Source organism: Melopsittacus undulatus, chromosome 7 (genome assembly GCF_012275295.1).
Source record: "Melopsittacus undulatus isolate bMelUnd1 chromosome 7, bMelUnd1.mat.Z, whole genome shotgun sequence".
Taxonomy (NCBI): domain Eukaryota; kingdom Metazoa; phylum Chordata; class Aves; order Psittaciformes; family Psittaculidae; genus Melopsittacus; species Melopsittacus undulatus.
Window position 1 is genome coordinate 34837974 of NC_047533.1, and position 27591 is coordinate 34865564.

The 27591-nt window shown below is 36.9% G+C and overlaps 1 protein-coding gene across 2 annotated transcripts in view; it reads right to left on the minus strand.

Annotated features, from left to right (window-relative positions):
• The window catches only part of TENM3 (teneurin transmembrane protein 3), a 321907-nt gene that overhangs the window by 279882 nt on the left and 14434 nt on the right, over positions 1-27591 (minus strand). For both annotated transcript variants that reach the window (XM_013129075.3, XM_013129074.3), the window contains exon 2: positions 26460-26738. In XM_013129075.3, coding sequence (XP_012984529.2) covers positions 26460-26738 — 279 coding nt within the window. The remainder of the gene's footprint in view (positions 1-26459; positions 26739-27591) is intronic.

Below are 27591 nucleotides of genomic sequence, written 5' to 3' on the forward strand. Positions count from 1 at the left end.
GTTTATTATTCATATTGATACTAATTGTTAGTACTAGAAGCAATTAATATTTTAAACATACAGTAACTTCTGCAAGCTCATACACCTTAAATAACACAAAAGAAATAAAGAAAGTCAATCTTCTCTCCATTGTATTATTCTACCAAGAAAACCCCATGTTATCCATTCTGGGGGTCTTTATGTTAAATATCTAAATAAAATTATTATTTATTTTCAACACAGCACTATCGTGGTTTTGTATCTGAGCAACAAATATTGCAAAGATCCTAATTCATAACTGTACTACTTCAGCTTATAAAAGTAATACTATTAAAAATAGTGGTATCAATGTTCTGTAATTTTGTATCATAACTCTGTAACTCTTACTCATACATATGTAACAGAAAGTATGGACTGAAATCTGAATGGAAACAATAAATCCATATGCACAGACAAGACTGTACTATGCTTTGACTTTCCAGGAATGGACAGTAGGCATAAAAGAAACAAGTGTGAAAATGATCCATTTTTAGCCATTTTTCATTGTATTTATTCAGGGAACTGGAAGACAGAATTTGGTTTCTCTTAGACAAGAAATGCTGAAGTACTGTTTCTTCTTTCTAGAGTGGAGCAGGTGGCCTTTGGGAGATTTAACAACTTGGCATAAGTCTACACTAACCCATTACACAGGTACAGGTGATGGACAAGAAAATGTTTGTTGAATTTGAAGGGAAACAGCTGATAGATGTACACACCGCATGCTGAGATAAAGACTAGAAAAGGCTGAAATTGGTACTAGGTTTAAAAAGTATCTATAGCTAGAACGTGTTTATACAGCAAAATGCATTGCCATCATACTGTTAATTATCATTATTTTGAGAAGGGCATGATGCAAACAGGCTCAGAACATGTTTCAGCCTGATTCAGAAAGCAGAACTTTTTCTTTCCATAACAAGGTAAACTAACAATAGACTCTCAGGAGTCTCTGGTCCTTGGCTTTCTCAAAGACTGTGCTTCTGTTAACTTCTATGTATTTACACTTCTCAGCAACTGAACAGCATCACACAGATAAAAGCCCAAAGGAAATGTAGCAGTTAATAAACTATTAAGCCATTCTCCTTTAAAAAATCAGCAACTGGGCAGTACAAAGACTTGGCAAGCCATGTCAGATGCAAAAGGATCTGCAAATCTGAAAGACTTATCGGAGCTGGGGAACAGCTGGCTCTGCAGATCCCAAGGCCCACCTGGGATCCACTTACTACAGCCTGTCATTCTTGCCGAGTTTAATGCTTATACAGTCAATGAAACATTAGATGAAGCTAAAGGATACATCCCCAAAGAATCTGACTTATGCTTTGGGAAATGACCTTTAAGCAGTCACCTTCTGATAGAAAATTAAACTACACCTCCCTGCATCTACAAAAATACCATGATGTTTGTGATTTGTCCCTAATGGCATACATGCATTACATTAGTACTCTTTCTACTGAACCTTCTACTCTTACTACTATTTGTTTGGGTTTTCTTTGTATTTTATATTTTCACACTCCAGCACACCAGGTACTAGTTGCTAAAGTGATTAATCTCAAATTACTCTAGTCAGTGGGTTTTCAGGGACAACTGCAAGTCCAGAATATTCATTTGGCTTGTTTCAAAAATCAAACTTGCATTGCCTTTGGAAGCATTTTTTAACTCTGTTTTATCAAGAGATCAACCAAACACATTCCCTTGTTTTACTAAAAGAGCAATGGCTTACTATCATGAGGAACACAATAAACAAACATGGTTCTTTTTACGATCTTGATAAAGAATATTTCTTTATAGGAATAGATCAGAGTAACAGCTATGTGTATGACATAGAAAGTAGTATATGCCTGGTAGTCTAGACATACAAATAAACTCAGGTATAATGCTTTTTAATGATTCCTCTACAGTCAACAACACACACACTTGGAAGCAAATCACCTGATATGACTTGGGCATCTGTTTATGCCCCACAGTACTTGAGCCGCATTGTAGAGCTCCTCTCTGTTTATCATAAACGAAATATAGACAAAAACTCCATTCAGGCATACCCTTCCTGTGCTAACTTTGAGAAATAAGACTGACATCAGCACAGAACTTATGCTTGTAAAACACTCCTAGATGTGAAATGATAAAAATCACAGATTTCTTTGAAGTAACACAGAACAATGTAGCAGCAAACATAAGATAAAAACCCAACAGATTACATAATTCTAAGGACCAAAAAATAATTAGCCTGGTAGGGATGGAGCATAAAGATCCCTGTTCATTGAATGCCCTTGTAAAAGAAAACAAAAATAAAAAAGGAGGGGTGGGGAAGTGACTGTCTTCAAACAAGACCTGCTGAAGAACATAGAAATAATAGAAACCTGCAGGGAGGTGAATCCCACCTATACTGATACTGTAAATCAAACAATTCACCCATCTGCTTCAATGCATTTAGAAAGTGTTAGTTAAGTAGATTAAACAGAAACACCTATCAGAGGGAGTCTGCTAATACAGACAAGATCTGAGGGAGCTCAGAAAGCAGTGATAATGATAATGCAAAAATGCTGTGAGAGAATGAGACACAGTATTTAGAAAGAGTAGGAAAAAGCAATGTAAAAAACTGCGAGTGGTATCAAACACACACCATCTTTACTGACAACATCTTACAGCTTAAAAGCAGAGAAAACACAGGTTACTTAGACTAACATATTCCTCATATGGAAGAATAAAGGAAGTGGAGAAAACATTCAGCACTGCTTTTATTCTCAAGGTAGTTTCACTGGAACCTTAATAACACCATTTCTTGCGGGAATCAGGAAATGCAGATCTATTTGTATGTTGCTTATAAAGAGGAAAATATACATCAAGAAGACTTAATATCTGCATTGTCTCAATGTAACTTTTCCAGCCTTAAAATGCTAAGTAAAGAGCAGTTTATTCCTTCTGTATGCAAGATTATTTGTTATAGAAGTGACTTTTACACATTTTTTGACAATTTCTTAGACACTTCCTGTTTCAGCAGCTGGATACCAAGAACATACTGTCTGCTAAATTTGTAGCAGCTTTAAGAGACATAAAGTATCCACTTAACTGTCGAACTTTACATTTTGAGGTCTCAGCTGGGGTTATGCCATGTCCCTAATGCACACTAGACCTAAATTATATAGCATGGGCCCTGAGAAACTCAGCTAATTCCCTTACCTGCATCACACTTTTGGTTTGATCTTGTCTTCTCTGCATTATATATCTTACTATTCTCACCCTATGGGCCAAAAGAGACTCATTATCCACCTGAAAAGCAAAAAATGCAACACACATCTAAATCTCAAACTGATATTTGCATGTCCTTGTTATTTCAACAGGAACTATGCAAATTCATTTTCAAGGATTTAGTTATAGTTTGAGAATATCCAGGAGCTCCCAGCAGATCTGAAATCACGTCTCCCCATTCCATGGAAGCGAACCAGGTTGACAAAGCAAGAACTGCTTTTAAGCCTCTGACCATTTGGCAAACTTTTCTTCTAATTTACATCTGCTGCAAAAAACATACTGTACACTTACAACCAAAGCATTAATTCGCACTCTATGTGTTGTCATTGTAAATGACCTCACAGTCCATTTTTCAGTCCAATTACTGCCTACCTACTGGCCAACAAAACCATCCGGCTGCCGAGAACTTGTAGGAATATACCTCAAAACCTTGCAGTGAGTTTCACAGATTTTTTTAAAATTATTTTTATTGGTGATAAGTGGGTAGATCTCAGCTGAAATAAATCGTTTCCCATTCCTTAAAAAGCCAGTACATTTCATCCAACAGCCAGATGCCAAAATGTTCACATTTATCTTCATATATGCCTTCCACCTGTCCATGTACTACCTGACTAGCAATTCTTAACTCCTTAGCTGAAAAATACAATACTTCTAACTACATATATACTTGCTTTCCCTATAAAAGGCCTTGACTAATATCCTCAAGAAAGACATCTGGGTTAAGCCGCAATTAGTAAACCAGTCTTTATATTTCTGCTGTGCATTTGAAGAAGGGCTGTATCATCATCCACTTCATAGAGACATCGTTGAATTGTGACACCTTAAAAAAGTATGAAGCACTTCAAAACTCACAAACAAAAGATAAGAAACAGAAAAGCTATGTTGTCACAAATGTGAATTCAAGAAGGGAATTTACAAACTTAAGCCATCTAAAAGCTGTAACTCATTAAATACATACCAAGGCTTACACAAGCCAGGTTGCAAGAAAATATCAGAGTATAAGAATGGCAATTCAACAGTCTCATACTATTTCAAGGGCTCTTCACTTGATATAAGACTCTTATAGCATCCTATGCACCAAATGCATCAGCCAAACAATTACACCACCGTAAGATGTTCCAGCACTATTTTCCCGTACAGAGGATACATAAGCAATGGCAGAGAAACCTTACTGAGGGAATCAGTCTCCCATTGGAATCGCGAGACCTGATAGGGCTGATAAAAGCAAAGTCCTAGTGCTCATGCCAAAAGAGACCAGTAGGAAATGAAGGCATTTCCTTACTTTGAACTTCTTGTAGGGTTTCCAGGAGGCAAGAGAATGTTATAGAGTTGTTATAGTGCCTTTTCAGGGCAAATATCCATTTTGCATAGTAACATGAAAGAATCAAAAGCACGCAGATTCTTTATGCTGGAGGAAGAGCTCAAGTACAATTAGCATGTAGTACACTGAATTTCAAGCACATGTTTTACAGAGAATTGTATTGACTGTATTGAGTAGCAAAGTGCAAGTTATTCTTAATGGATGACAAGGAGATAGATTGCGGCTTCTGTACCTTAAATTCTGACCTTCAAAATTACATTCAACATATTTTAAAGAATATTATAACTACAATCCAGCTACTGAGTCTGAGTTCATGTCTTAACATAATTTTTTATACATGACTAATGACTAAAGCATCATAAAATATTGACAAAACTGAACACAAAGCTACTATTCCAATTTTTCATCAGAAAGAGAACTGTCAGCTTCCTCACCTCAAAAGCATGTCCAAGTTTCTTCCGTTGTTCAAAAACTGTACAGACTTAAAACTTCTCTTGCCTCAGTTTTGAATCCACTGCACCCCTGCTGAGCACTTCCACATCCATGAGCATAACCATCAGCCCCCATTTTGCCAATACTCCAACCACACAGCAGCATTTGGTTGGACTAGACGATCTTTCGAGGTCCCTTCCAACCCTTGGGATTCTCTGAACTCTCTTTTCTTGACTTGTTTGCACACTGGTTTCTCAGCACTACCCCTGCCCGAGTATGGGGTTTTCTGAATGGCAGCTGGGATGAAAGAACAATGGAAAGAAGGTGTGCTGGAGTGAAGAGAGCATGATCGCAGTACAGGTATTAATTCCTGTTCTAGCACACTCTGACTTCACATTTCTTTGCGTTTCCCAATACAAGGAAGAAAGAGGAGAGGTAAGTTACTGATTTAGAGAACTGTAGACTGATGCTAGTTTGTTGGTTGTAAATACATGTAAAAGTATTTTCATATTTGCAAGCAGGATCCTGTAAAACATTTGCTGGTCTGGGGTTATTTTTTCTCATGCTAACAGGGAAGCTTGGGCTGGAATTTGAAATACAGTATTTGGATGTCAAGAAGCCTGCCAAACTGGCAGACGTTTGAGAAGATAAATAATCAAACCAATTCCCAACAGTCCAGCTTGCAAAAGTGTGAAAAATAACAGATATGCTTTATTATTAAATATGCTTTAAGACCAGCTAAGTGACTGACATAGGTGGATGATGCTAGACAGTTTATTTTTGTCAGCTTTCAAGGTGCAACTTTTCATACACATTGTTGATAGCAATCTGTGGGGATCACAGATTCACAGGAATGAACGAGACAGTGAGAAGGATTATCCATTCTTAATAGAACACTAACCTGTTTCTATAACCTCTGGGAGACAGATTTTGCAGCCTTCCCAAGACATTTCAACCAGTGCATAGCTACCTTAATGCCTAAACAAAAATCCTTCTTACAACAATTAGCACTTCATTTCTTCCTTTGCTAGCAACAACAAAGTTGTTCCCTGTTTCTTACTATCAGTCTTCTACATACCTGAAAATGTACGAGATCTTTCCATCATTTTCCCTTCTTTAGAAAAAGTCCAGTTTGGTCATTGTTTCTACAGAGGACATACTCTCCATTTCAATTTCAGCTAATTCTGTTGGTGTTTGGTTTTGTTTTTTTTTTTTTTCCCCAAAGATATTGGATCTAAAACTGTATTGATTTGTGGATCCCAGTGAAAGGCAGTACTAACAGGGGAGGCCTTATGAGCGCTGAGAGATGCTGAAGGAATTACTTCATGACTATTTCACATGACATGCTTATGTAGCAATAGATACTTATTTTTTTTCTTTCCCTCACAAACTGATTGCTTGCTCAAATCACACTCCTATGAATCAACCCTTGCTGTGCTTAGCTCCTTTCCAACACAACTTCTGCCAAGCAAATGGTTCTCCCAGCCTGAACATGTAAATTATTGCTACTTCAGAGTTGCATCTGTACTTTCTCTTACTGAATTGAATACAAGTTCAATATATAAATATTGTAATGTTAATTCCTTCTAGCAAGGTGCGTGTGACTCCTCCTACCCAGGCACTGCTAGCAAAAGTTAACAGAACTACTCCAAACACTCAAAACTGTCATGAAAATATGGACCTGAGTAGAATCAAGATCTTCACAAAACCTTGACCATTGGTGGTTTAGCTGGTAGACCCATCAACCTTCCTCTGCACATACTGCAGTCTATAATTCTGCTCTTCAATTTCTGGTGTAACACAGTGTGCAATGGAAGTTAAAGTTAATGGACATTCCCAAATTTACAGCTCCGTTTGCTAAGAAACAAAACAATGTTCAGTCATGTGTAGGTTACGGAAAACGCGCTTTCCCAAGTTTGTCTGAAAATCCCATTGCTGTGGATGTTACCGGTTTTACTACATGGAATACTTGAGTGATCTAAGCCTTACACTGAACCAGATTTATGAAACGTCTGGTTTGTCTCCAAGGCTGTATTTTCAAAAACCTTCATGCTGTTAATAAAGGTGCAAGTGATAATGGTGCATAACTCAAAATTGGTAAATAGACAAGGGTTGGAATTACACATCCTTACATGTAATGGAAGCAGGTAGCTTCTACTTTCACTGTTTGGTGACATTAATGGGGTAATACTGAGTAACTGCTGACAATTAGCCAGAAGATGGAGCAGAGGTCTTGTAGGAAAATTACTCCCTGGTGGCAAAATACTGAAAATTCAATTACACTCTGTTTATTACAGGCCTACATTAGGAACTGCATTCATAATAAAGACCTTGATAATATACAAATTAATCGCAGCACAGGGGAGTGCTTTACTAACTTTTTTACTCCTTGATGTATTCTTCAATATTAAGTTTTTAATATAACCATAGACATATTGAAAAGCTTTCTGTAAGGCTTTTCAACTAAAATTCCTTAAATAAAAGAGCTTGATATGTGAACATAAGATAATTTCTATTATAGTTCCTTGAATAAAGCAAGGTCCAGATACCAATTTTTACATACCCTTTTAGGTATTCTCTGTATCTTGAGATTCATGTTTATGCTTCTAGGAAGTATGTTATCATGCAAACATTGTTAAAGTCATACAGGTACAGCCTCGCATAGTTTTCTGCAGATAGACACATTTACATATGTGAATACTTTCTTTCAATTTAAGAAAACCCAGGGAATTGAATGTATGCATATCCAACTTCTGCAGATATTGCAGATCAGTTTGAAATAAGATTGAATAATCTAGTTCTTACTATTCAAGTTACAGCAACTGCAAAAAATGCTCCCAAGAAGAGCAGCTGGATATAAATTCATGCTATGACAATGTGTATTCGATATTGTTGAATAATTTAGTTTCTGAATGAATTTAGTCAGCAGTTTGTTTAGCCTTTTAATAGCCTAGTGCCTGCTTTAAAGACTTCTAGTTGCAAGCTCTTCAGCACAAAGTCTTAAACTGTTGTATTTAAAATCTAGCTATATGTTTTCTGATTTTAATTGTATATTGCTAATGACAGCAGTAAGACCTATGATACTTTACTGAACCTGAAGTGGAATAAAAAAATCCATTGTCTCCATGGTTAACTTAATCTTATATGTTACTCGAAAAACACAAATCTAGAAAAAGTACTGAACACATGCACAGTATTCCACAGGTGAGCTGTCTCTAATTTTGTTTGAGAGAGATTCCTAAGGAATTCTGGTACTGGACTTTCATTAACAAATAGTTTAAACAAAGGTATGAAACTTGGTCACCTAACTAGGTTCTACATTACTGAAACTCTCTTTAGATCCAAATATTCTCAATCCTTCTTGTAAAATCCTTCCACTTTTTAAGGAAGAAGACCTCATGCTTTCTGCTTTGTAAAGGGACTCCCTGAACTGCAAGATACAGTAACACTTAGTGATGCTCAAGCTGCTGACACAGAAGACCACCTCCAGTGACAGGACCAGATAGGACCTTGGCTCTGCAAGAATATGCCCTGTGTAGGACACAAGATTGCAGAGGAGGCAACTGATGATAGCTCTGGTATTTGAAATTAGCTTGAATAATAACCCTGCAGCTCTGTGCTAGCTAAGCTACCAGCAACCAGAAAAACAAAACCAAAACCAAACAAAAAACAAACCAAAACAACAAACCCAACCCAAAGAAATAAGGATTTAAAAATAAAAACCAAAACACCAAACCCAAACAACAGCAGCAAAACCCGAACAAAAACATGTTATCTGGCAATGCGGCAATAAACTCAACTCACACTGCAGTAGAAATAATGAATTCGGTGTTTTCTTATGTGATAAACGAATCTTTCACAGGTAGGTCCTCCCTCACACTGCCCACACAAATTCCTTCAGCTGCCACTCCTAAGTGACTACTGTGAAAATGCCAGATCACTGCAGAACCCACAGAAACAGAAAGTTCATGAGATAAGATCTCATGAGATCTGAGACAGACTGCTTCCTGGCAGAGACAAGACGAATGAATGCCATGTACTTCTAGCTTTTAAATGTGTTGGTTTTCAGGACTTTCTATCTGAAGTCAGGCACAAAAATAAGATGCAGAACAACACTGTATGGAACTCTGTGACAAGGTCTAAAACCAGGAAGAAAGATAGGGTAGTTTGAGGTCCAACACCCCAACATTGCATACCTTGTATCTGCAAGTTACTCCATCTGCCTGCTGCATTTTATGAGAAGAGTCACGACAAAGAAAAGAAGAATTTCCACATGTTCATAGCATCCAGACATCAACAGCCTATGGTGACATGGTTTAGTGTGAGGTGTCCCTGCCCACGGCAGGGGGGTTGGAACTAGATGATCTTAAGGTCCTTTCCAACCCTAACTCTTCTGTGATTCTATGATCAAGCCCAATCTTTCTTCACAAAATCAGTCTGACCCATAAAATCAGTCAGTTCAGATGCTACCTGGAAGGGCATATGCAATCTGCATATGGATTTGGTCTCTTCTCAAGCATGCTTCCACAGCTGATAGGTATTTTGCAATGCTTGGCTGTCTGGAAAATCCTTGTTTGTGTTACAGGCCATGCAGTGAAATTGCAAATGGAATGCTTCTTGCAGGCTCAAAAGGTGACCAAATGAGTTCCAAGTTTAAAAACTGTGCACTAGAAGAGTCTCAAGAATGGGAGCACCGAAATGAAAAGGGTACAAGAACCTGTAGACTCCTTGAATCTTCTCAAATGTAGACACCAAACAGGCTAAAGTCATCCCATATTTCAGAATGAGGAAATACTATGAGCATATCCATTTCCTCTTGAATTCTGGTGTGACATCATCTACAGTTCTTAAAGAAAAAAGGCCACTTCTGGTTATAGTAAACTCTGAGGAGGGTCCCAGAAAGCACTGCATAGAAAATACAGCATGACAGACATCATGTTTTGCATAGTGTCAGAGCACTCTAAGAGCAGAGCAGAGCAAGGGAATGCTCTGACCAGACAGGGCAACTACCTGCACTGTCAACCCTGGCATTGCTTTCCACAGTATCAACTATGAAATTTATGGCAGAGATTTCCTCACTCTACCACAAATCGATCTGGGAGGGAGATCAAACATGAATTGGTAGCAGTAATATGCACATGACTGGTACATGTAATGGCAGATGCTCTGGGGGCAGCTGTCACTTCAGCTATGGCAGTTCTACATGGCTGATAAGATGCAAGCCACGTCAGACTTTCTGCCACTGTTGGATTTTGGAGGCATCTTCTTTTCCCCCAAACACTGAAGGGAAAGAGTAAAGCTCCATTCAATGCCTCTGCACGGTTGAGCATGTTCCTTCTTCATACCCACCTATGATGCTAAAAGTGCAAGTGTCTGTCTCCATTTCCAAGAATCAGCAGTTGCCTATACTGTGTCATGTTCATTCTGTGCAAGAATTGGGTCTGGCTTGTCTATCTGATAGTAAACTGTTCCTATGGTTTCGGCGGGATGGCAGAAGAGTGGAGGAAAGGCCATTGCTTCATTTAGATCTGATGAGATCAGTACAGATAGTTTCAGAGAGCTCATTTCGCCTCCTGTCTTTCATGCTTTGTGTATCCTATGGAAAATATTAAGCATACTGAACATGGCAGTGTGTGCAATTCAAAAAAATTAATCTGCTACTGAATGGATAGAATTTGAAGCCTCAGGTTGAAAAGTCCTGAACAGGAGATAAGGGAAAACATAAAAATGGTATTACAGAGGAGTGTGAAAAAAAACATCATTACTTGATCTAAGAGTACTGATACAATCAAAAACCAAAAGAATCAATTCAGGAAGTCTGTTGCAATTTAGCTAGAGCTTGGACAAGTATACTAGCTCAGCCATACTCTGCTATAATGGGAGATGGCATGTAACCAGAGAAAGGGCAGTAACATCTCTGCTTTGGGGTTGTTTTTTTTTTTCACACGTAAACAAGTGGATAAAGAACTCATTTCCAGTAATAGCAATCTGACATACACTTTAAGATCATACAAAACTACTTGCATTTACTGAGCATATGCAAAAACAAGTATCTTAAAGCTGCTTATAATTTGTGAAGAAGTTTTTGTGCAGTCCCATCTGAAATTAGCAGAGATTGTCCAGGTTTTTGCCTCACCTTACTTTTTTTGAAATAGATAAAATTTAGTGAGGTTATTTGCAGGATTCAGAAATGCTTCTGAATTTATAAGTTAGGCTTTTCTAAAAGTTACTGCAAATATATTTATATATATATATACATACATATACACACAGACATATAAAGATACCAAATACTTTCAAATTATTTAAAGAAGGTAAGAAAGGCAGAGTTAGGAAGTTTGACAGAATATAAGCATTATAATGCCCATTTGTAAGCACAAAACCAGAAAAATTAGAGTAATGTGCAAATGCAGAGACAGCAAATTAGTGACCAAATTGTGATTTCACTGCAGAATCTGACTTCAAAGCAGATACTTTGAAGGCTTTCCACATGTAAATTTCAGAAGAAATTGATATGCAGAACAAAAGTCACCGGGATTGGAGTTCAGCCGAGCTACCAGTTGCACTTTGGTAATTACAAGTGATCAGGACACTGAGTCTAACCTGAACTCACAGCAGAATACTCCGCACTGATTCAGTGTTGAATTTAATGGACATAATGAACCATCATCACCACATCCAGGAGTACAGTATATTTTCTTTGATTATTTTCACAGACTATCCAAAACTCAAGTCCAGTTAGCTTGTGAAGTCTGATGAGAGCACAGGCTGAGGTCATACAGCCAGAAAAACAACTCAAAAGATTACGTCAGGCTTGATTTAAGAAAGAAAAATAAAGTAAGACCACAATGGAAGAAGAGGCTGTGAGATTTTTGGGGTTGGACTTTTTGTTGTGGGTTTTCTGTTTGTTTCTTTCTTAAGGGAAATCAGGATAATTACATATTTTGCACTAAAAAAAAAAAAACAGGATATTACATTGTCTGGCTTTTTTTGCAAGTTCTGGGGAGGATAACATTGCACCATAAAAGCAGAACCACAGAGAATGATAAAAAACATTCAGAAAACAGGGTTTTTTTTGATACGACTATGCAAAGTTTTTTTCCATATCTTTTCACATACTGCATTCAAACTCTGCTTTAAAATGTTTTAAGTAAGAAGGAAGACTGGATTTTGAGATAATCAGTAGTACCATGTCACCTAAATGGTTACTTCAAATTCCTGCTATGAATTCTGGGGTAACCAGAATCAGCAGAGAACCATATAATTCAATTCCCCAAGAGACACTGTCTCTCTTATGTATGAAGCAAAGCCATCTTTCTCATTGGAAACAAAACTGAAATCTTTGAGTTCAATTAACTCTCCAGCCTCAACAAAAGTGCACTGCAGTAGACTATTTTTTTGTAGGAATAATTTATCAGAATTCTCTTTAATGCTTTTTTCATAACACTGAGATACCTCAGAAAGAGGATGAAAAATTCAATTGTGTAGAGCTGATCAGAGGAACAAAAATCCACTCTGAACAAAGGTAAGCCGATTAACTTTTTCATAAAAATCAATATAGTTGATACTGCAAAGAACAAAGAACTGGTAAGAAAACAAGAAAGAAATGAATTTGTGGGGGTTTTAAAGCAAATTGCTAAGAGTACACAGACTCTGTTACCATATTTTCAATATTGTTATAGCTGTTTAAATGTATTCCCTAAGTCCCAGAAGTACAAAGATGACTCTGTGAATAAGGAGAATGTTATTAATGTATGCAAAGTGGACACCAGCATTTTATGGGTAAGTTCACTTAGTAGTTTCATATGGTATGTAACATTTGGAGAAAAAAGGGTAAGAATTCTAGCTTATCTTTTTCAAAAACGTAGCTGGGCATTTGTAACAACTAAACCTGAATTTCAAAATGCATGTACATGTTACAGACATCTAAGCCACACCTGACAAATAACACCTAGCATGGGGACTCCAAAGTTATTCTGGTTTAGGTAATGTTAAACAATAAGTATCTTCCAAGTTATTAAACTTAAGGAGCTCCTAATAGCAGGCAGCAGATGAAGCATTTTTACCTACCTGTTTATGAACCCAATTAAAAAGCTATTACATGACTACACTTAGGGTTTAGTGAAACCCATGTTTTAAAGACAGCAGGTTCTTGTCTGGTTGAGACTTGGCCTTGCTGAAAATAAGAAATGTAACTGCTAAAAGAGCAAGAAGAGTGGTTTTCCCCATGGACTTGAAAAAGTATTTCAGTCTTTTTCAGCCAGTAGTTACAGGGCTTAGCTGGCAGGGACAGCCATCTTCTGGCAACCTAAAACACAACAGAGGAACAACACAACTACATAAAAACTGCCTTGGCAGCATCAAGATGGGACAAGAAAATGACACTGCAGTCAGCCTTGAAGGTATAAACCTCTGCAGCACCGGGAGTGGAAGGTATCCTTGCTGCCCTGTGACAAAGAAAATTTTAAGTTGGACAGAGAGTTCGGTGAACTTAAGGTAAATCCTGAGAAAGACTAATAAAAAACCTGTATTCCCAAGTTTACCCTCTGTCTGACAGGTCGTTAACAAGCAACACTTAGGTGGAGCAGTCACAAGTCATTCCTTCCACGCTGTAGAAGGCAGTCACTTTGACTTTGCTCCCTGTACGAAGTCAAACACTCCTGCATTTTTTTATGTCACAGGGATTGTTAGGTAGGAATGAAAACAGGCATTTGAACTCGCTCCTTGCTTACTTTTACTCATAGCCTAATGGCCTGCAGATCCCAAAACAGTCTAAGAAATTGCATTTTTAGGCAAGACAGGAATAATCTGAGACATTGGAGAAATTTTTGTCTCAAAACCAATACTCTTGCAAACCGTCTTCCAGCAAATAACTAATACTGTGTAAATTAAAATAAAGTCTGCTGAGGAACTATTGGATCCTGATCCTTTAAAATACATTTTCATGAGTATGAGGAACTGCTGTTAAATTTAAACAACCAGTTATTTGGCATCTTGGAGCTTTTCTTTTGGAACTAAAAAGCTTGTGGCTATAGGTTCTCCCCACTCCACAGTGTTCTCTGCTGTAGTCTGACAGAAGCTAACCAATTTTCAGTTAAATATAAAAGGAAATGAGAATGGGGGAGGAAGTTACAACCGCAAAAATGTGAACCAATTCGTTCATCCAACCATTTCTTCTCCGCAACACCTACACACCACGGGACAGATATAAATTCAGCAAAAACACTGGCAGAACAATTCTAGGGCCAGGATTTCTGGTAAGATCCCTCACCACTTAACAGCTGCAGATGGAATCAATGAACAACAGCTGAGGCAAAATGAGCAACTGTGAGTCTGGGAACAACAGGCTTCTAGACTTAACCCATTTGTATATCAGGTCTCCCTGTGAATTTAGTCAACGTTCTCTATATTAATTTGATTTTTTCTGGTAAAGATTTTCAATAGCACTCATATGATTTAGGAGCACAAGTCCTGTTACAACTCATGAGGATGTGAGCACTAGATCTCCAGGGTGCTTTTTAAAAAGTCTCACTCTACCTGTAAAATGGAAAAACAATCATTACTTGCTGCCTTCTAACTACACAGATACAAGGACTAAAAGGAATATCCAGTACTGTCCCTGCATGAACTCCTCACTTTTCCAAGGCTCAAGAGGCTAATATAACCTTATCATGGCTTCAGGTCAAAAGATTGAGTCTAATGGACCAATGGAAGGAATTAATTTCAGAGCTCAGGACCTTTAATTGAGAGCAGATGGTGCCTAGTTCCTATAAATTTAAAGTCTGGGGCCTGTTAACAGAAGCATCTAATCTCATCTCTATTGCCATAAGCAGCCAGGACCCAGTAATATTGAGTTTACAAAACAATATAACAATCTCCTAGACCTCCACTGAAAGCAAACAAGCAGCAAAAACAGTTAATGAAAAAGACGTCATACGTTATCTGCAGCTAAAGTGGTTAAAGGAATGAGTGAAGCTTTTAAACAATTCTAAATGTATCTCTTTATAGAACATACAGCAATCATGCAATGAAGAACTTAGCAGATTGAACAATTCTGGTTAACTCTACATGGAAGGAGACTGGATACTGTCCATTTAACCAAATCACGATGCTAGAGGCCATCCCTTTCAAAGTAATTTTCACCTAGATATCTTGGAAACTTTCAATATAAAAGAACTTCAAAGATTATAAACTACCTTGATACATTCAATATCCATCTTCAACAACAGGGAGAGACAACTCAAACTTCCCCTAAGAAATAACTCTTGCAAAAATTGATCTTCAACTTCAATTTTCTACTGTTTTCTACAAACTGCACAAGTGACCAATATTGTTTTGTTTAGTGAAATCCACTACAAAAAGAAATTCATGTTTTGTACAGACACAAAAGCAACCCAAACTCTTTAGCCTGTCTGCCACAGGTGCAGACTGAGACTCTATAGCATTTGTCATCAGCAATTACATGAGACATTTTATTTGTAACTATAAAAGATTTTAAAGAAGTATTACATTTAGAAAAATCCAGCGACTGAGGGGGAGGGGAATTAATCTTTCTCCCGCATACAGTAGGTCAGTGGCAGAGCATGTAACACTGGAATAAATTTCCTTTTCTTATGCCCATGACTGCACACAGACTTGCAATGGAAATGCTTTCAAGATTCTAGGTCATTTGAAGAAGAAACCAATCTTTAACATTGTATGTTTAACTTCTAAGAAAACTACATGTATAAGCCACGAAAATAAAACTATTCAAGAAAAGGTCTTGTAAGGATAGTCATATATATGCATAAACAGTCTTATACACAACATTTATGCATCTATTTTACCACAAATTACAAAATGCAATCATAATGTACTCAAAACGAAGAAATCAGCCTGTTGTCAGTCTTTACCCTGTCATGGCCTGACCAGAGTTTCCGTTATTTGGGTTTTGTTTTTAGGCTGTGATTACTGCACCAGGGGTGGAAACATTCACATTCTGTTTCAGACATACCTAGTCAGCAGCCACAGTATGTACCCCAGGGAGGAATCTGCCAGTAGCAGCACAGCCCTGACACAGCAGCTGCACAGAACCTTCAAACTCCTAAGAAAACTCTTATCTGTTCTGGACACTCTTAGAGAAGATGAAGAGATACACCTATTAACCATTTGCATATTCAGAATTTAATCCATAATTAATTCATATTGTTCTCCCTCATCTGTCCTGTCTTGATGCTGTGGGTTCACAACTGTGAAATTAAGGAAAAAAAATCTAAATACAATATTGATAAGTATTTTGCAAATTCCCATGTATTATATAGAAACTTGCACTAACCCACATGATCACAGCAGGTCTCAAGGCCCCTCCTCTAAAAGGTTTGTAATGTGAAGGGATAAAAAGTAATATTGTTTTCCTTGGTTTCAGTGTGCCAAAACCACGCTTCTTCTCTACAACATGCAAGCAAAAACGATAACTAAACACAAACCCTACATAACTCAGGAAGACAATGGTATATTGAATGAGAGAGGTAGTGGAATAAAAGTCAAACCCACAGCTTCTTAACAAGCATTTATTTTCCTGAGATTTTAAACAGCATCTTCTTTCCACATTAAATCAAGAAAAAAACTTCAATGTTGCCAACAGATCAGGCAGCATACTATAGAGACCAAAGAAAAGTTCTGACCAGTTCAATTCACATATTAATACTTGTGAAAGGAATTAATTTTAAAATTTGACTTGAAACTCAATTTTAAACTGAATTCTCATCTGCATCAAAGAAATAGAATCATAGAATCATAGATATACAGAACTTTTCATCCAGAAAACAAAGTAAGTTTTTACACAGATTTAAAGAAGAGTTAGTTTTAAAGAAGTATTTCTAGTCAATTCCAAAAGCCTTTCCAGTTTTTTGGAAAAAAAAACAAAACAAACCAACAAACCAAACATCATCTTGACAAATTTTCTTTAGCTATTATTTGACCAGCACTCAAAGGCTGTCACCTCTAATTATTTCAGATACTCTGACAATAGCACAGCCTATATTTACTTGAAAGGTGAAATCATTATTAGATTATTTCTCGAGACGACAATATGTAATTATACAAGAAAATGCAATTAAAACCTTATTTCAAGTTAAAAGTCGATGAAACTTAGAAAACACTTTTAAAACAACTGAAGAAGTCTACTCTTTATATAGAACTGGTATTAGACTACATCTCAACTATTATAATTTGGTTTTGTGTAATGAATATGGAAGTATATGTCTTATATAAGTACACCACTTAGCCCCCATATCCTAACTACAGGAAATGAAGTGGTAGCTGAGAAACATGGTTTCAAATGACAACAGACCAAATAATCTCACAGCTTTGACAGATTTTCTTTTTTCTCCTTTTTATTCCAGTGATAATTGCATCAATAAACCTGATTCAGCAAATCTGTTGCTCTCTAATTCATTAATTAAAACAATTTACTGCTACCACTGTGATTTTTCAGGGACATCAAAACCACATTCCAAATCAAAACAGCAGAGATCATCAGTTTATAGATGCACAAAGCATGCTCTGCTTTTGTGGCAACTTCATAATTAAAACACATCTTTAATGAAAAAGAGCTGTTCTGTTCAAGATTTCCTTCCACACACACATCTGAAGAAACATGTTTTGTTTAGGGGGACTGAAGAGCAGTATTTCTGTATCAAACTTAAAATGGGAAGGGGGACGCCTATGAAAAGTTAACTATTTCCAGTTAGAAAAAGCCCAAGATACTAATATTATAATAAATTGCAAAGAAACAGTTTTATAGCCTTCATTTTTTCAATACACGTCCTGCTCATTAATTTTTTGTTTGAATAGAACTATTGAATCACAGAAAACAAACCAAAAAAGGAAGTAAAGAATTTCTTTGTCCATCTTCTCCCACAAATCAGGACCAAACAGAATTATGCCAACATTCTAGAAATGTTTTGGAAAATATGTTAGATAATGAAATATTCACATGGTCTTCAGCAATCTCTTTCACCAAGCTATCCTGGAATCACACGGCCTTTGTAACAGCAGCAATATCTAGACAGAACATGCCAGGCACAACAGTCTGAATTCTTCCAATCTCTTCCTAGTGTTGCGTTTTTAAAACTTCTGATGATTCCTGTTAGCCTTCCTGTAGGCTTCCAGCTGGTTGGCATTTTCCTCAAAACGTAGTCCCAAAACCAATCACAGAGAGACAGTATTTCTAAGTACTGCTGAGTGAAGTAGTAGGATTATTCCAGTGGTGCTGTACATGAAGACATGTTACAAGATCATGAAAGAAACACTTATACACAACAGAAAACACTGTTGATAACCACTATGACCTTCAGCTGACAGCTACCCAGGCGGAATACAGAAATGTCTCCTTGACACACAGGATGGGGGATAAGGAAGCCAAAGCTCAACCTCAGTTGAGAAGCCCTATCATGGCAGAGGACAGGCGAGCTGTTAGGCACCACTTACATAAGCTGGGCATACAGGAGTCCAGGGAACCACACAGGAGAAATCCATAGGTGATGGCAAAGCTGACCAATGCCACTGGAAGGCCACACTGGTTCCTTAAAAGGTCATGGCAATGGACGAAGGTTCCTCATGACTTCTTCGAAGATAAAGATCATTTTGTGTTCAAGAAAGGCAAGGAGTACATGGGGAAGCAGGGGCAGTCAGCCTTACCCCAAGTCTCCCATGGAAAAGTACGGAACAAATACTGCTGGAGTTATCCTTTATATACCTGAAGAGACCCCTCAGAAAAGAAAGGGAACGATAATGGCTAACAAGTATTTACCAAAAGCAGATCACACCCAAAACACCTTACTGCTTTCTATGAACAGATAATTGTCTCAGAAGACAAAGGAGAGCAGTAAGTTTCTGAAGATAGCTTTCTTGACTTTAGCAAGGCTTTCAACGTGGTCTCCCATAGTATGTGGGTAGCTAAGCTGGAGAGGGATGAACTGGATGGGTGAGTTACAAAGTGCCATTTTTGGAAAACTGGTTGTATCAAAAGGCTAAAAGAACAGTGTTTTGTAGTACAAAAATAAATTGTTGGGCAATATTAATGGAATTCCTCAGGGACTGTTTTATGCCTGTATTACATTTAACATATTGAGAATGAGCAGGATGGACTGTGCCCTCAAGCAAGTTTGTGGATGACACCAAGCTGAAGAGAGTGATCCTGCAGGGTGGGATTGCTTTCGGTGGGATAGTTTTCAGAGGGATCTCAACAGGCTGAAAAAAGCCCTCATGAATTCTAAAGCAGAATAACCTCATCTAGCAGCATGAGCTGGGAGCACACTGGAAAGCAGCTTGTTATGAAAGACCTGGGGAATCAACATGAACAAGTTCAGCAGTGTGCCCTTTCAACAATAAGGCCTACCCACATACTTGGTTGCATTCAGAAGAATGGAGCCAGCATAACCTGAGAAGTGATTAGTCTCTTTTATTCAGCCTTTGAAGACCACATCTGGAGTATAATATTCACTTTGGGGCTTGTCAGTACTCACACAACATTGACAAACTGAAATGAATTCAGCTGAGATTGACCACCATGACTGAAGTGCTGAAGCATACAACTCAAGAGGAACTCAAGTGAGCCTGGAAAAGGTAAAAGATGAAAATCTAACTTTGATCTGCTATCCACGACAGTGGTCATCTGCAGTAAGGGAAACTTTAATTAGATATAAAGGCTGAAAAAACAAAAAATGACAATGAAGTTGGTTAAGCAGCAGAACAGCTGCCCAGAGATTATGTGGAATTTCTCCTGTAAATTTGTAAAACTCAACTGAACAAGGCCTTGAGCAATCTGATATAAATTGTTAGTCCAGCTCTAAGCAGATAGTTAAACCACATGACCTCAGAAGGTCCCTTCTAAGCTGAATTATTTTATGATTCTGTAAAGGACTGTGATTCAGCCTCCTGCCTTTCTCACATTTGGGAAATTTAGTTATTCTCACTTAAACATAGATCTTTGTACTTGTATTTACTGAACTGCATTTTTTCATGTGGAATTATTTCTCCAGGTTTCACCTTGTCTTACAAAGTGCATGTGACTCTTTCCAGGTTACAAAGTTCTATTTGCATTACCCAAGTCATTAAGAACATCTTATGTCACACTGTGTTGGAGTACTATTTGATTCAACTTGCCAGTTAATGAAATACCAATAATCACTATTTACAGATTTTTCCAATAAGCTGTACATTTATCTTTTAATAATGAACCTAGACCCTGTGTCTCTGTTTATGTCAGTTGTGAGGCAGTGTCAGAAGCCTTACTAATATCAAAATACGTATTATTGTTAGCATCTGCTCCTTTTTCCTTATCAAGGAGTGGCTTACACTATCACTGAAGAAAATCATTACAGCTTGACAAGACTCATTTATTATTTATTGTTATAAAGCATAAACTTTTTTCTTTCTTTTTTTCTAGGATATTTTCTGTCTAACTGATTAGGCAGTTCCTTTTTTCTTAGCTTTGCTCCTGAAGCTGTCGTGTTTGATTTTGCCTTCCAGAACCATATCCATCTCATCAATGATTTCTCAGACATGAGTCATAAAAAGCCCAGAGGCTGTAGACACTCCATATATGCAGGACAAAGTTTCTTTATTTAAGTAACCTCTAATCCTTTATTTAATAATATAAATGTTAGTTCTGTGATCAGTTACTTAGTTAGTAAATGCTGAAACAAAAATAACTAAAGAAAACATATCAGCAATATATTACCAGTCTTCCTTCACTATTAAGTAATAAATCAACACCCTCGTTTCCCTTTTCTTAGCATTCATGTTTCTGTACAACTCTTCACTTTTTTGCTGATTATATCTCAATTTAATTTGCATGCCTGCACCTCTCCAACTGCAGCATTTTAAGCTCCTCCTCAGAAATTTGACTTTCCTTCCATTTTCTGCATGGTTCTTTCTTGAAATTCAGATCTCTGGAGAAATTCTGAGCTATGACAGCTGGTCTTGAAACTCCTCTTTCACTACTCTATAACATTATAAGGATAAGTTTTAACAGCTAAGAGTGAATTGTATGAAATTTTCTTCTTAAGATTTTCTTTTCCTCACAGACCTCAGTTCTAATTTTACTGCTGTCAGCCCTTGTTAAGCCTGCAGCTCCTGCACATCAGCAGATTTGGGTGAGTGTTTCCAAAGGCTCTCATCCTCTGGTTTGATGTTCTGTACCAGACTCCCATCACAAAAACATCATTAAGATGGCCCTTTGGAATCTCATGGCTTTTCTCAACAGAAAGGTCAGGGATGCTCAGTGGATCTCTGAAATCCAGGAGATCCCAAAAGGTTACTGGAAAGAGGTCAGCCCAGCTGTTCCCTTTTTGGCACCCACTAGCCAAAGGAATTCTCAACATGACTTTCAGTTGTATTAACAGTGAATGCTAAAGATTTATTGAAATATATCCACAGAACTACAATTGGTAGTATTACATAATTACACGGTATTACAAAATGTGAAAATCGGTGTAACTACCAAAAATTTGTGAAAGTATTGCAGAAAAACCAGGGATTACTACTTTTACTTATGGATTTCCATTCTATGTGTCTATAACCAAATAAAAATTTGTATGCCTGTTTAGATATTAAGTAATATTTCAGAGCTGACTTCTGTCAACAATAAAACAGACTAATTTCCTGGTTATGAAATTTCTTTGGCAGCAAAGCAGGATTTAAGAGATAGTGGCATGCTTAATGAGGGGTAGATAATTGCTAGATGGAATACTGTGGAAAAGAGTGAAGAAGCTGTAAATGGTGGTATGGAAGCAAGATGAATATTAATTCATCAGCTATGTGGCTGGCTTTGATCAGCAGGCTGAGCATTTGGCTAGCAGGTTCCAAGCAGCTATACTGAATAGTAAGGTTCATCTACAGTGAGTTTTGTCTTAGCATAAAGAAGGATGTTAAACAGGTGAAAATGTTTAACACTACTTCCTGAAAGATGTGCATTATTTAAGAATGCAAAGTTCAAGTATGTGTTATAGATGTATTGGGTTAGAAAGAACAGATTTAAAATGTCTTGACAAGTATCTTACCAATGTTTTCTTGGTTTTCAGAGATCTGAATGCCAGTAAATTCACCATTCTGGAAGGACAAGAGAGTATTAGGTTCACAAGAATGCTATCTTCAGAAACTGAAGTTGGAGAGGAAACAAGCAGATGCTCACACAGCTGATAATGGTATTTTCTCTTCTAAGAAACCCTCAGCAGTGAACATTCTATCAGCAATCTTTACTTTTCCATATCTGTGAAAAATGGGTCCAAGTTTCAAAATTACTTACCTAACCAATTCAGAATGATTCCTGAGCCCACAATTTCTTACTCCTCTCTCCCTTTCTTCTTTTTATTTTGCTACATCCTGAACACTTCTGGTCTTCTAACAAACCCCCACCAGTGCAAAACTTTGACTAATTAAGAAAATAAAACCCCACATGCTAGTGCCATCAGAACTATTTTCTGTACTCACAGCTAGTCTTTGTGGCTGTGGGAGAGTCAATTACGTGGCATGCATCTATCCCAAGTGCTCAACAGTTTTTCAGAAGCACTGTCAATACTGTTTCCAAAGCAACAGAAGGTGACAGAGACTTGCTTAAATCTTAAATGAGTGACTTCCCAGTCAATCATTTCCATAGCCTGAACTTCAGGCCATGACAAAAAAATGCATACAAAACTGGATCTATAACTTTACAACAAATAAATAACTAATTTAATAAGGAGCTGGACTTTAGGAATAAGTTGCTCAAGTAAATTTCATGTTTTGTTTATTAGCTGTCTGATGTCTTGTTAAGTCAGGGATTGCAGTTTAATGGATTTTAAAACAATTTAAACAAAGTAGTGGATTCTGCCATGCCATATATTGACCCTTTAAGCAAAAGAGCCATTTGAAGCCTAACTACAACTTCTACCTATTACTTTGTTGAAATATTTATCAAGTTTAAAAGACAAGCTTTAGTAATCTTATAACAGCTTAACATCATAAAGTTACTGGCAGGCATATAAAAGATGGGCTGCTTGTATTTCAAAGCCACTACTTCTAGAACAATTACTAACATAAATTTCTCAAAGCATCATTTATGAAATAACTTGAAAAGGGAATGGAGAAGAAAGCCTGAAGAAGCACATGCATGCTCAATGTAGTCCAATTGATACATCATATTGTATGTGATACTGGTAGGTTGCCCAGATTAACAGATGCAAGTCCTCCTTCAGGGAGGCTGACATGACAAATCTCTCAGAATATGATGCCAAAAGTCATATATGGAACTTGAATGAGCTCAAAGAAAAATATTTCTCTTCAGAATGGTTTACTGAGCAGCAACCTAAAACTTTGATGTGAGAATACATCCATAAACCTTATTTTTGATAAAGAGTTCTGATGCTTTCTAAAAGAGAAGAAAAAAAATCAATTTTCTGGCATCCATGTTATGCTATTAATATATTTAACATTTTGCAAGCTAAGCATGTGCAGTGTTATTTTTTAAAGAAACTTCTAATCCTGTCAATATCACTCACAAATTTAGGTTGCTTTTGTAAGGTCTTAGAAACAAAATATTGAGACCTCAATAAATAAAACTTAATATCCTTAAACTGTTTCCACTTATTCATTTTCATTATGAAACAGAACCTTAAATTTTACCTTCCTGAGGCTATGCAATCCACATCTATTTCAGAAGAGCAAATATACACAATGGTTACAAGGAAGGAAAGGAAATCATGTTTTGATCCTAAGCTACCCTTCTTGCCTAAGTCGCAAGAAAGAAAACTCCAAGTACATTCAACAAATGGTTAATTATGCAGTTTATCTGTAGGATAAATCACCATTTTCCCTCACCACAAATAGTCCCATTAACTCCAATAAGGTCTGCATACGGTAATGGACTGTTTAAACAGTGAATAGCTTTACTGGGTGAACAGTGGGATTACTCAAGAACTGAGGCTTTTAGGTAAGGAAAGTACCATCTGGTGCTGTGTTTTGCTCATCATAACCTGTTGCTTCTTATCTGTGTTATAGAGGTAAATGCTGAATAGAAATATTTTTACCTGTAAAACAGTTCCATCAAAATTCAGTCAGGAATCTTTGGCACACACAAAGCAGGATGTAGTACGGAAGATTTGTCATAACTTTGTTTTCAAAGCCTTATCAGAGTTTTTCAGATTTTAACAGTGTACTGGCACAGCTATTAACTTCTGGCCACAAATTAACAAAACTCACACCTGCAATGTGGTCCTTTGATTAGAGCACCTGTGCCTGCCAGAATGATACATCTTCCCTGACTTTAAATTATATTTTCTATTCTACTGTGAACATTTAACACACTGAGTTCCAACTATGTGTATAAGACATTTCTCAGCCAAAGCTTCCACATTCAGTGGAAACAAAAATTAAGAGAAAAATACCAAAGAAGATAAAGCTTTACACTACTTCTGTATTATCTCCACTGAAATGGAGATCCACGACATGGTCTGAATTATACGTTTCATAACCCCATGGGACTCTCAAGCCATCAAAATTTCATTAGCCTCACAGCAGTCCCAGTACCTCCTGAAGTCAGACCACTGGCCTCCCTATCAATAAATAAATCAACGGTAACCCTTTTTAGTGACTAAGCTCTTTGTTGAAGTTGCATCAAACATCAGACATTCATTGCATAAATCCTTGCATAAATTTAACCAGTGCAGAATAATGTCTTTTCTAACATATTCACATTCTTCTCACACATGAAAAAAATAAACTAGCTTTAAGCTCATGGAGGAAGTTTTGGCATATTGTAATCAGTATTTTGTTTTTTTTAAAAACTGCAAATGTAAGGTTTATTAAAAAGTACAGCAAACCTATTGTACTTCTAAATAAGTCACCTCTCTGGTAATTTAAAGATATGACTCTAATGAAATTATGCATGTGCATGTATATTTAAATATGTATTTTCAAAATCATTAACCTAAGGGTTTAGGAAAAGACTCAAGGGAATATTTTAGCATAGACCTCTCAAAAGGAAAAATCACAGGACTGCTCAGCAATTTATTCCAGATTGCTTTGCAACTGAAATATCAAGAGTCATCCAACAGAAACTCCACTACCAAAAGGAGATAGGCAAGTACTCCTGTACCCTTTCAAAACAACCTCCAATTCAAAACACGTTTTCCAAGCACGAGACAAGACACCTGTGAATACAGAGCATTTAAGTCCAACAAAAAGGAGGATCCCATCTCAGACAGCTGTCTTGAACAGGCATCTTCAGTTAGAATCAGCCACCAATGAAAAGACAATTATGAACTATACCAAAATAAAGCTTTGGTTTTGCCTTCTTGAACTAAAGTTAAAATAATAAATAGGTAAAACTAAACATTATTGTTTGTAGTTTAAAGTAAAACTGTATTTTTTAAAAAATACACACACACACGAACATTACTGTTTCCCACAATGTGTTACAGCTATTGCCAGAGAATGAAATAAAATTGCTCTGACTTTTGTACAGCTAAGTAGACAGATTTAATAAATTAATAAAATGACATGTAGACATGCAGGCAATAGCCATCTCTAATTTTTATTTTTACTCATTTTTCCTTATTCCTCTTTTGAATTTGTCATATAGAAAGTCATGAAGTTAATAGAACAATCACTCTAATTCTAGCAAAGCTGACAATCTTCTGCAAATAAAAAGAAGTTAAAGATAAAATGTCTTATAATATTTGTACATTTAGAATTTAACAGCACATTAGGTTCTGTTCATACCTCAAGTGGAAGAAATTTTTTTTTAAAAAGCTTTAAAAAATGAACCAACTAAATTAACCTCTGTTCGTTCAAAAACTAAGCCTTCATATACAATGGTCATAGCCCACATTTTACAAAGCTGCTATTTAGGATTTTTTTTTTGCAGATTTTAATTGCACAGTAATCCAGTCTCCCAGGTACATCAAAGGCCACATGTCCCTCTTCATCACAATTCTAATTGCTCTCCTCAGCTACGAGTTTAAAGCACAATCAAATTTGTTTTCGAACCACATGAGCCCTGTTAATAAGCTATTCTTTGTGTTCATTCATCCATTCCAAGATTCTGCAACTTCTCCAAGATGTTTTGAAGAAGAGTTTACAATGAAACCGTTGATTGCAAGCTGGCTCTGGGGATCAACTTTATCACCACTTACTTAGCTGTTCCCCAAAGGGTAACAGGTGACGTGGCCTGAGATAAAACAGAGCTAATCTTTTTTTTGTGATTAAACTCTTTCAAATAGCTAAAACACTGCACCCAAAGCTTACACTAGTTAGGACTAATACTGAATATTGACTTTGTTGGGGAGGTGGGAGGAAGAAGGGAAGAGTGGGTTAAAAAAAAAAAATTCAAGGCCATTCGTTTACTGATTTTAAATTCTCGAGGGTCAACCAAAACAGCAATTAAAACATTGATTTACATACGGGCATATGCATAAGAACTTACCATTTTCACTGTCAGACTTGTTTTCATGTTCGGTATCAGTCAGAGTGAGGGCTGAGTTGGAACGGCTCGAGAGACAGGAACTGCGCCCTGATTTGACCCCCCTGCCCCAAAGTCTCATGGCATGCTCTGGAGACATCACTCCTTCATTTTCAGTATCAGCATCTGACCCTGCACTGATAGAGTAACCTCTGTGGGGGAGCCCCATTTCCGCACAAAATGCCAGTCCTCGACGAGTTGCTGGTTCACAAACTCCTAACTGCCTTAGGGTAAAATTCTGTCCTGATTAGGGGAAAAAAAGATAACAAAAAGTGAGAATTTTTTTAAAATTGATTTTAAAAAGAACCTAAACCTAAATCTGTTCATGTGTATAATTATTTCAGGTGTCATACAAGGTGTTTTGTCAAAATTCTGCACATATTACAATCAAGTGGATTCTTTTGTCTCTAGCTCTCTGTGGTGCCCCTTTCATTCATACTACCTTGGCACTGTTTTGTCAATACTTAAACACATCAAAATTGCTCCTGAGTAGGCAAGAAATGTAACAGAATCTGCAAACCAAGAAAAGCCAATTCAGCACATGAAAGGATTAAAAGTAGAAGTCAAACTTTTTCCATATTTTTTATATTTTTTTTCCTCCATCCTTCAGGATTATTTTTATGTTTGTGTCCTCGTTATTGGCCAAAGCAATAGGTTGTTTTCCCATACAGATGTCCGCTAATGTGGCAATTGAAAAACAGAATTCCAAACCAAACTCACTTAGTCTTTACTGGATCTCTCTGCCCTACTTTAACACATAAATACAAACAGGACAAGGACTACAGTAAAGATGTTCTTTTTTGTGTCTCTATTTTGACAAACATTTTAGGCTTTTACTGCTGAAGCAGAGTCTGTGCATTTTAAACAGATTTTTAGCCTCTGTTTTGGGGCAGAGCAAGAGACATAAGTAAATCCCCAATGATTGTATTAATAAACTAGGAGCAATAAACTCATGACACTTCAATAACTTAAAGTGTCTAAATTATGCGACACTCAGAAATGACTGCCTTTTTAATGCCTGTGTCTTCATCCTACTTTTATGTCCATAGATTTAAAACATTTTATGATATACAGATACTTGGCAAGTTCATTTGCA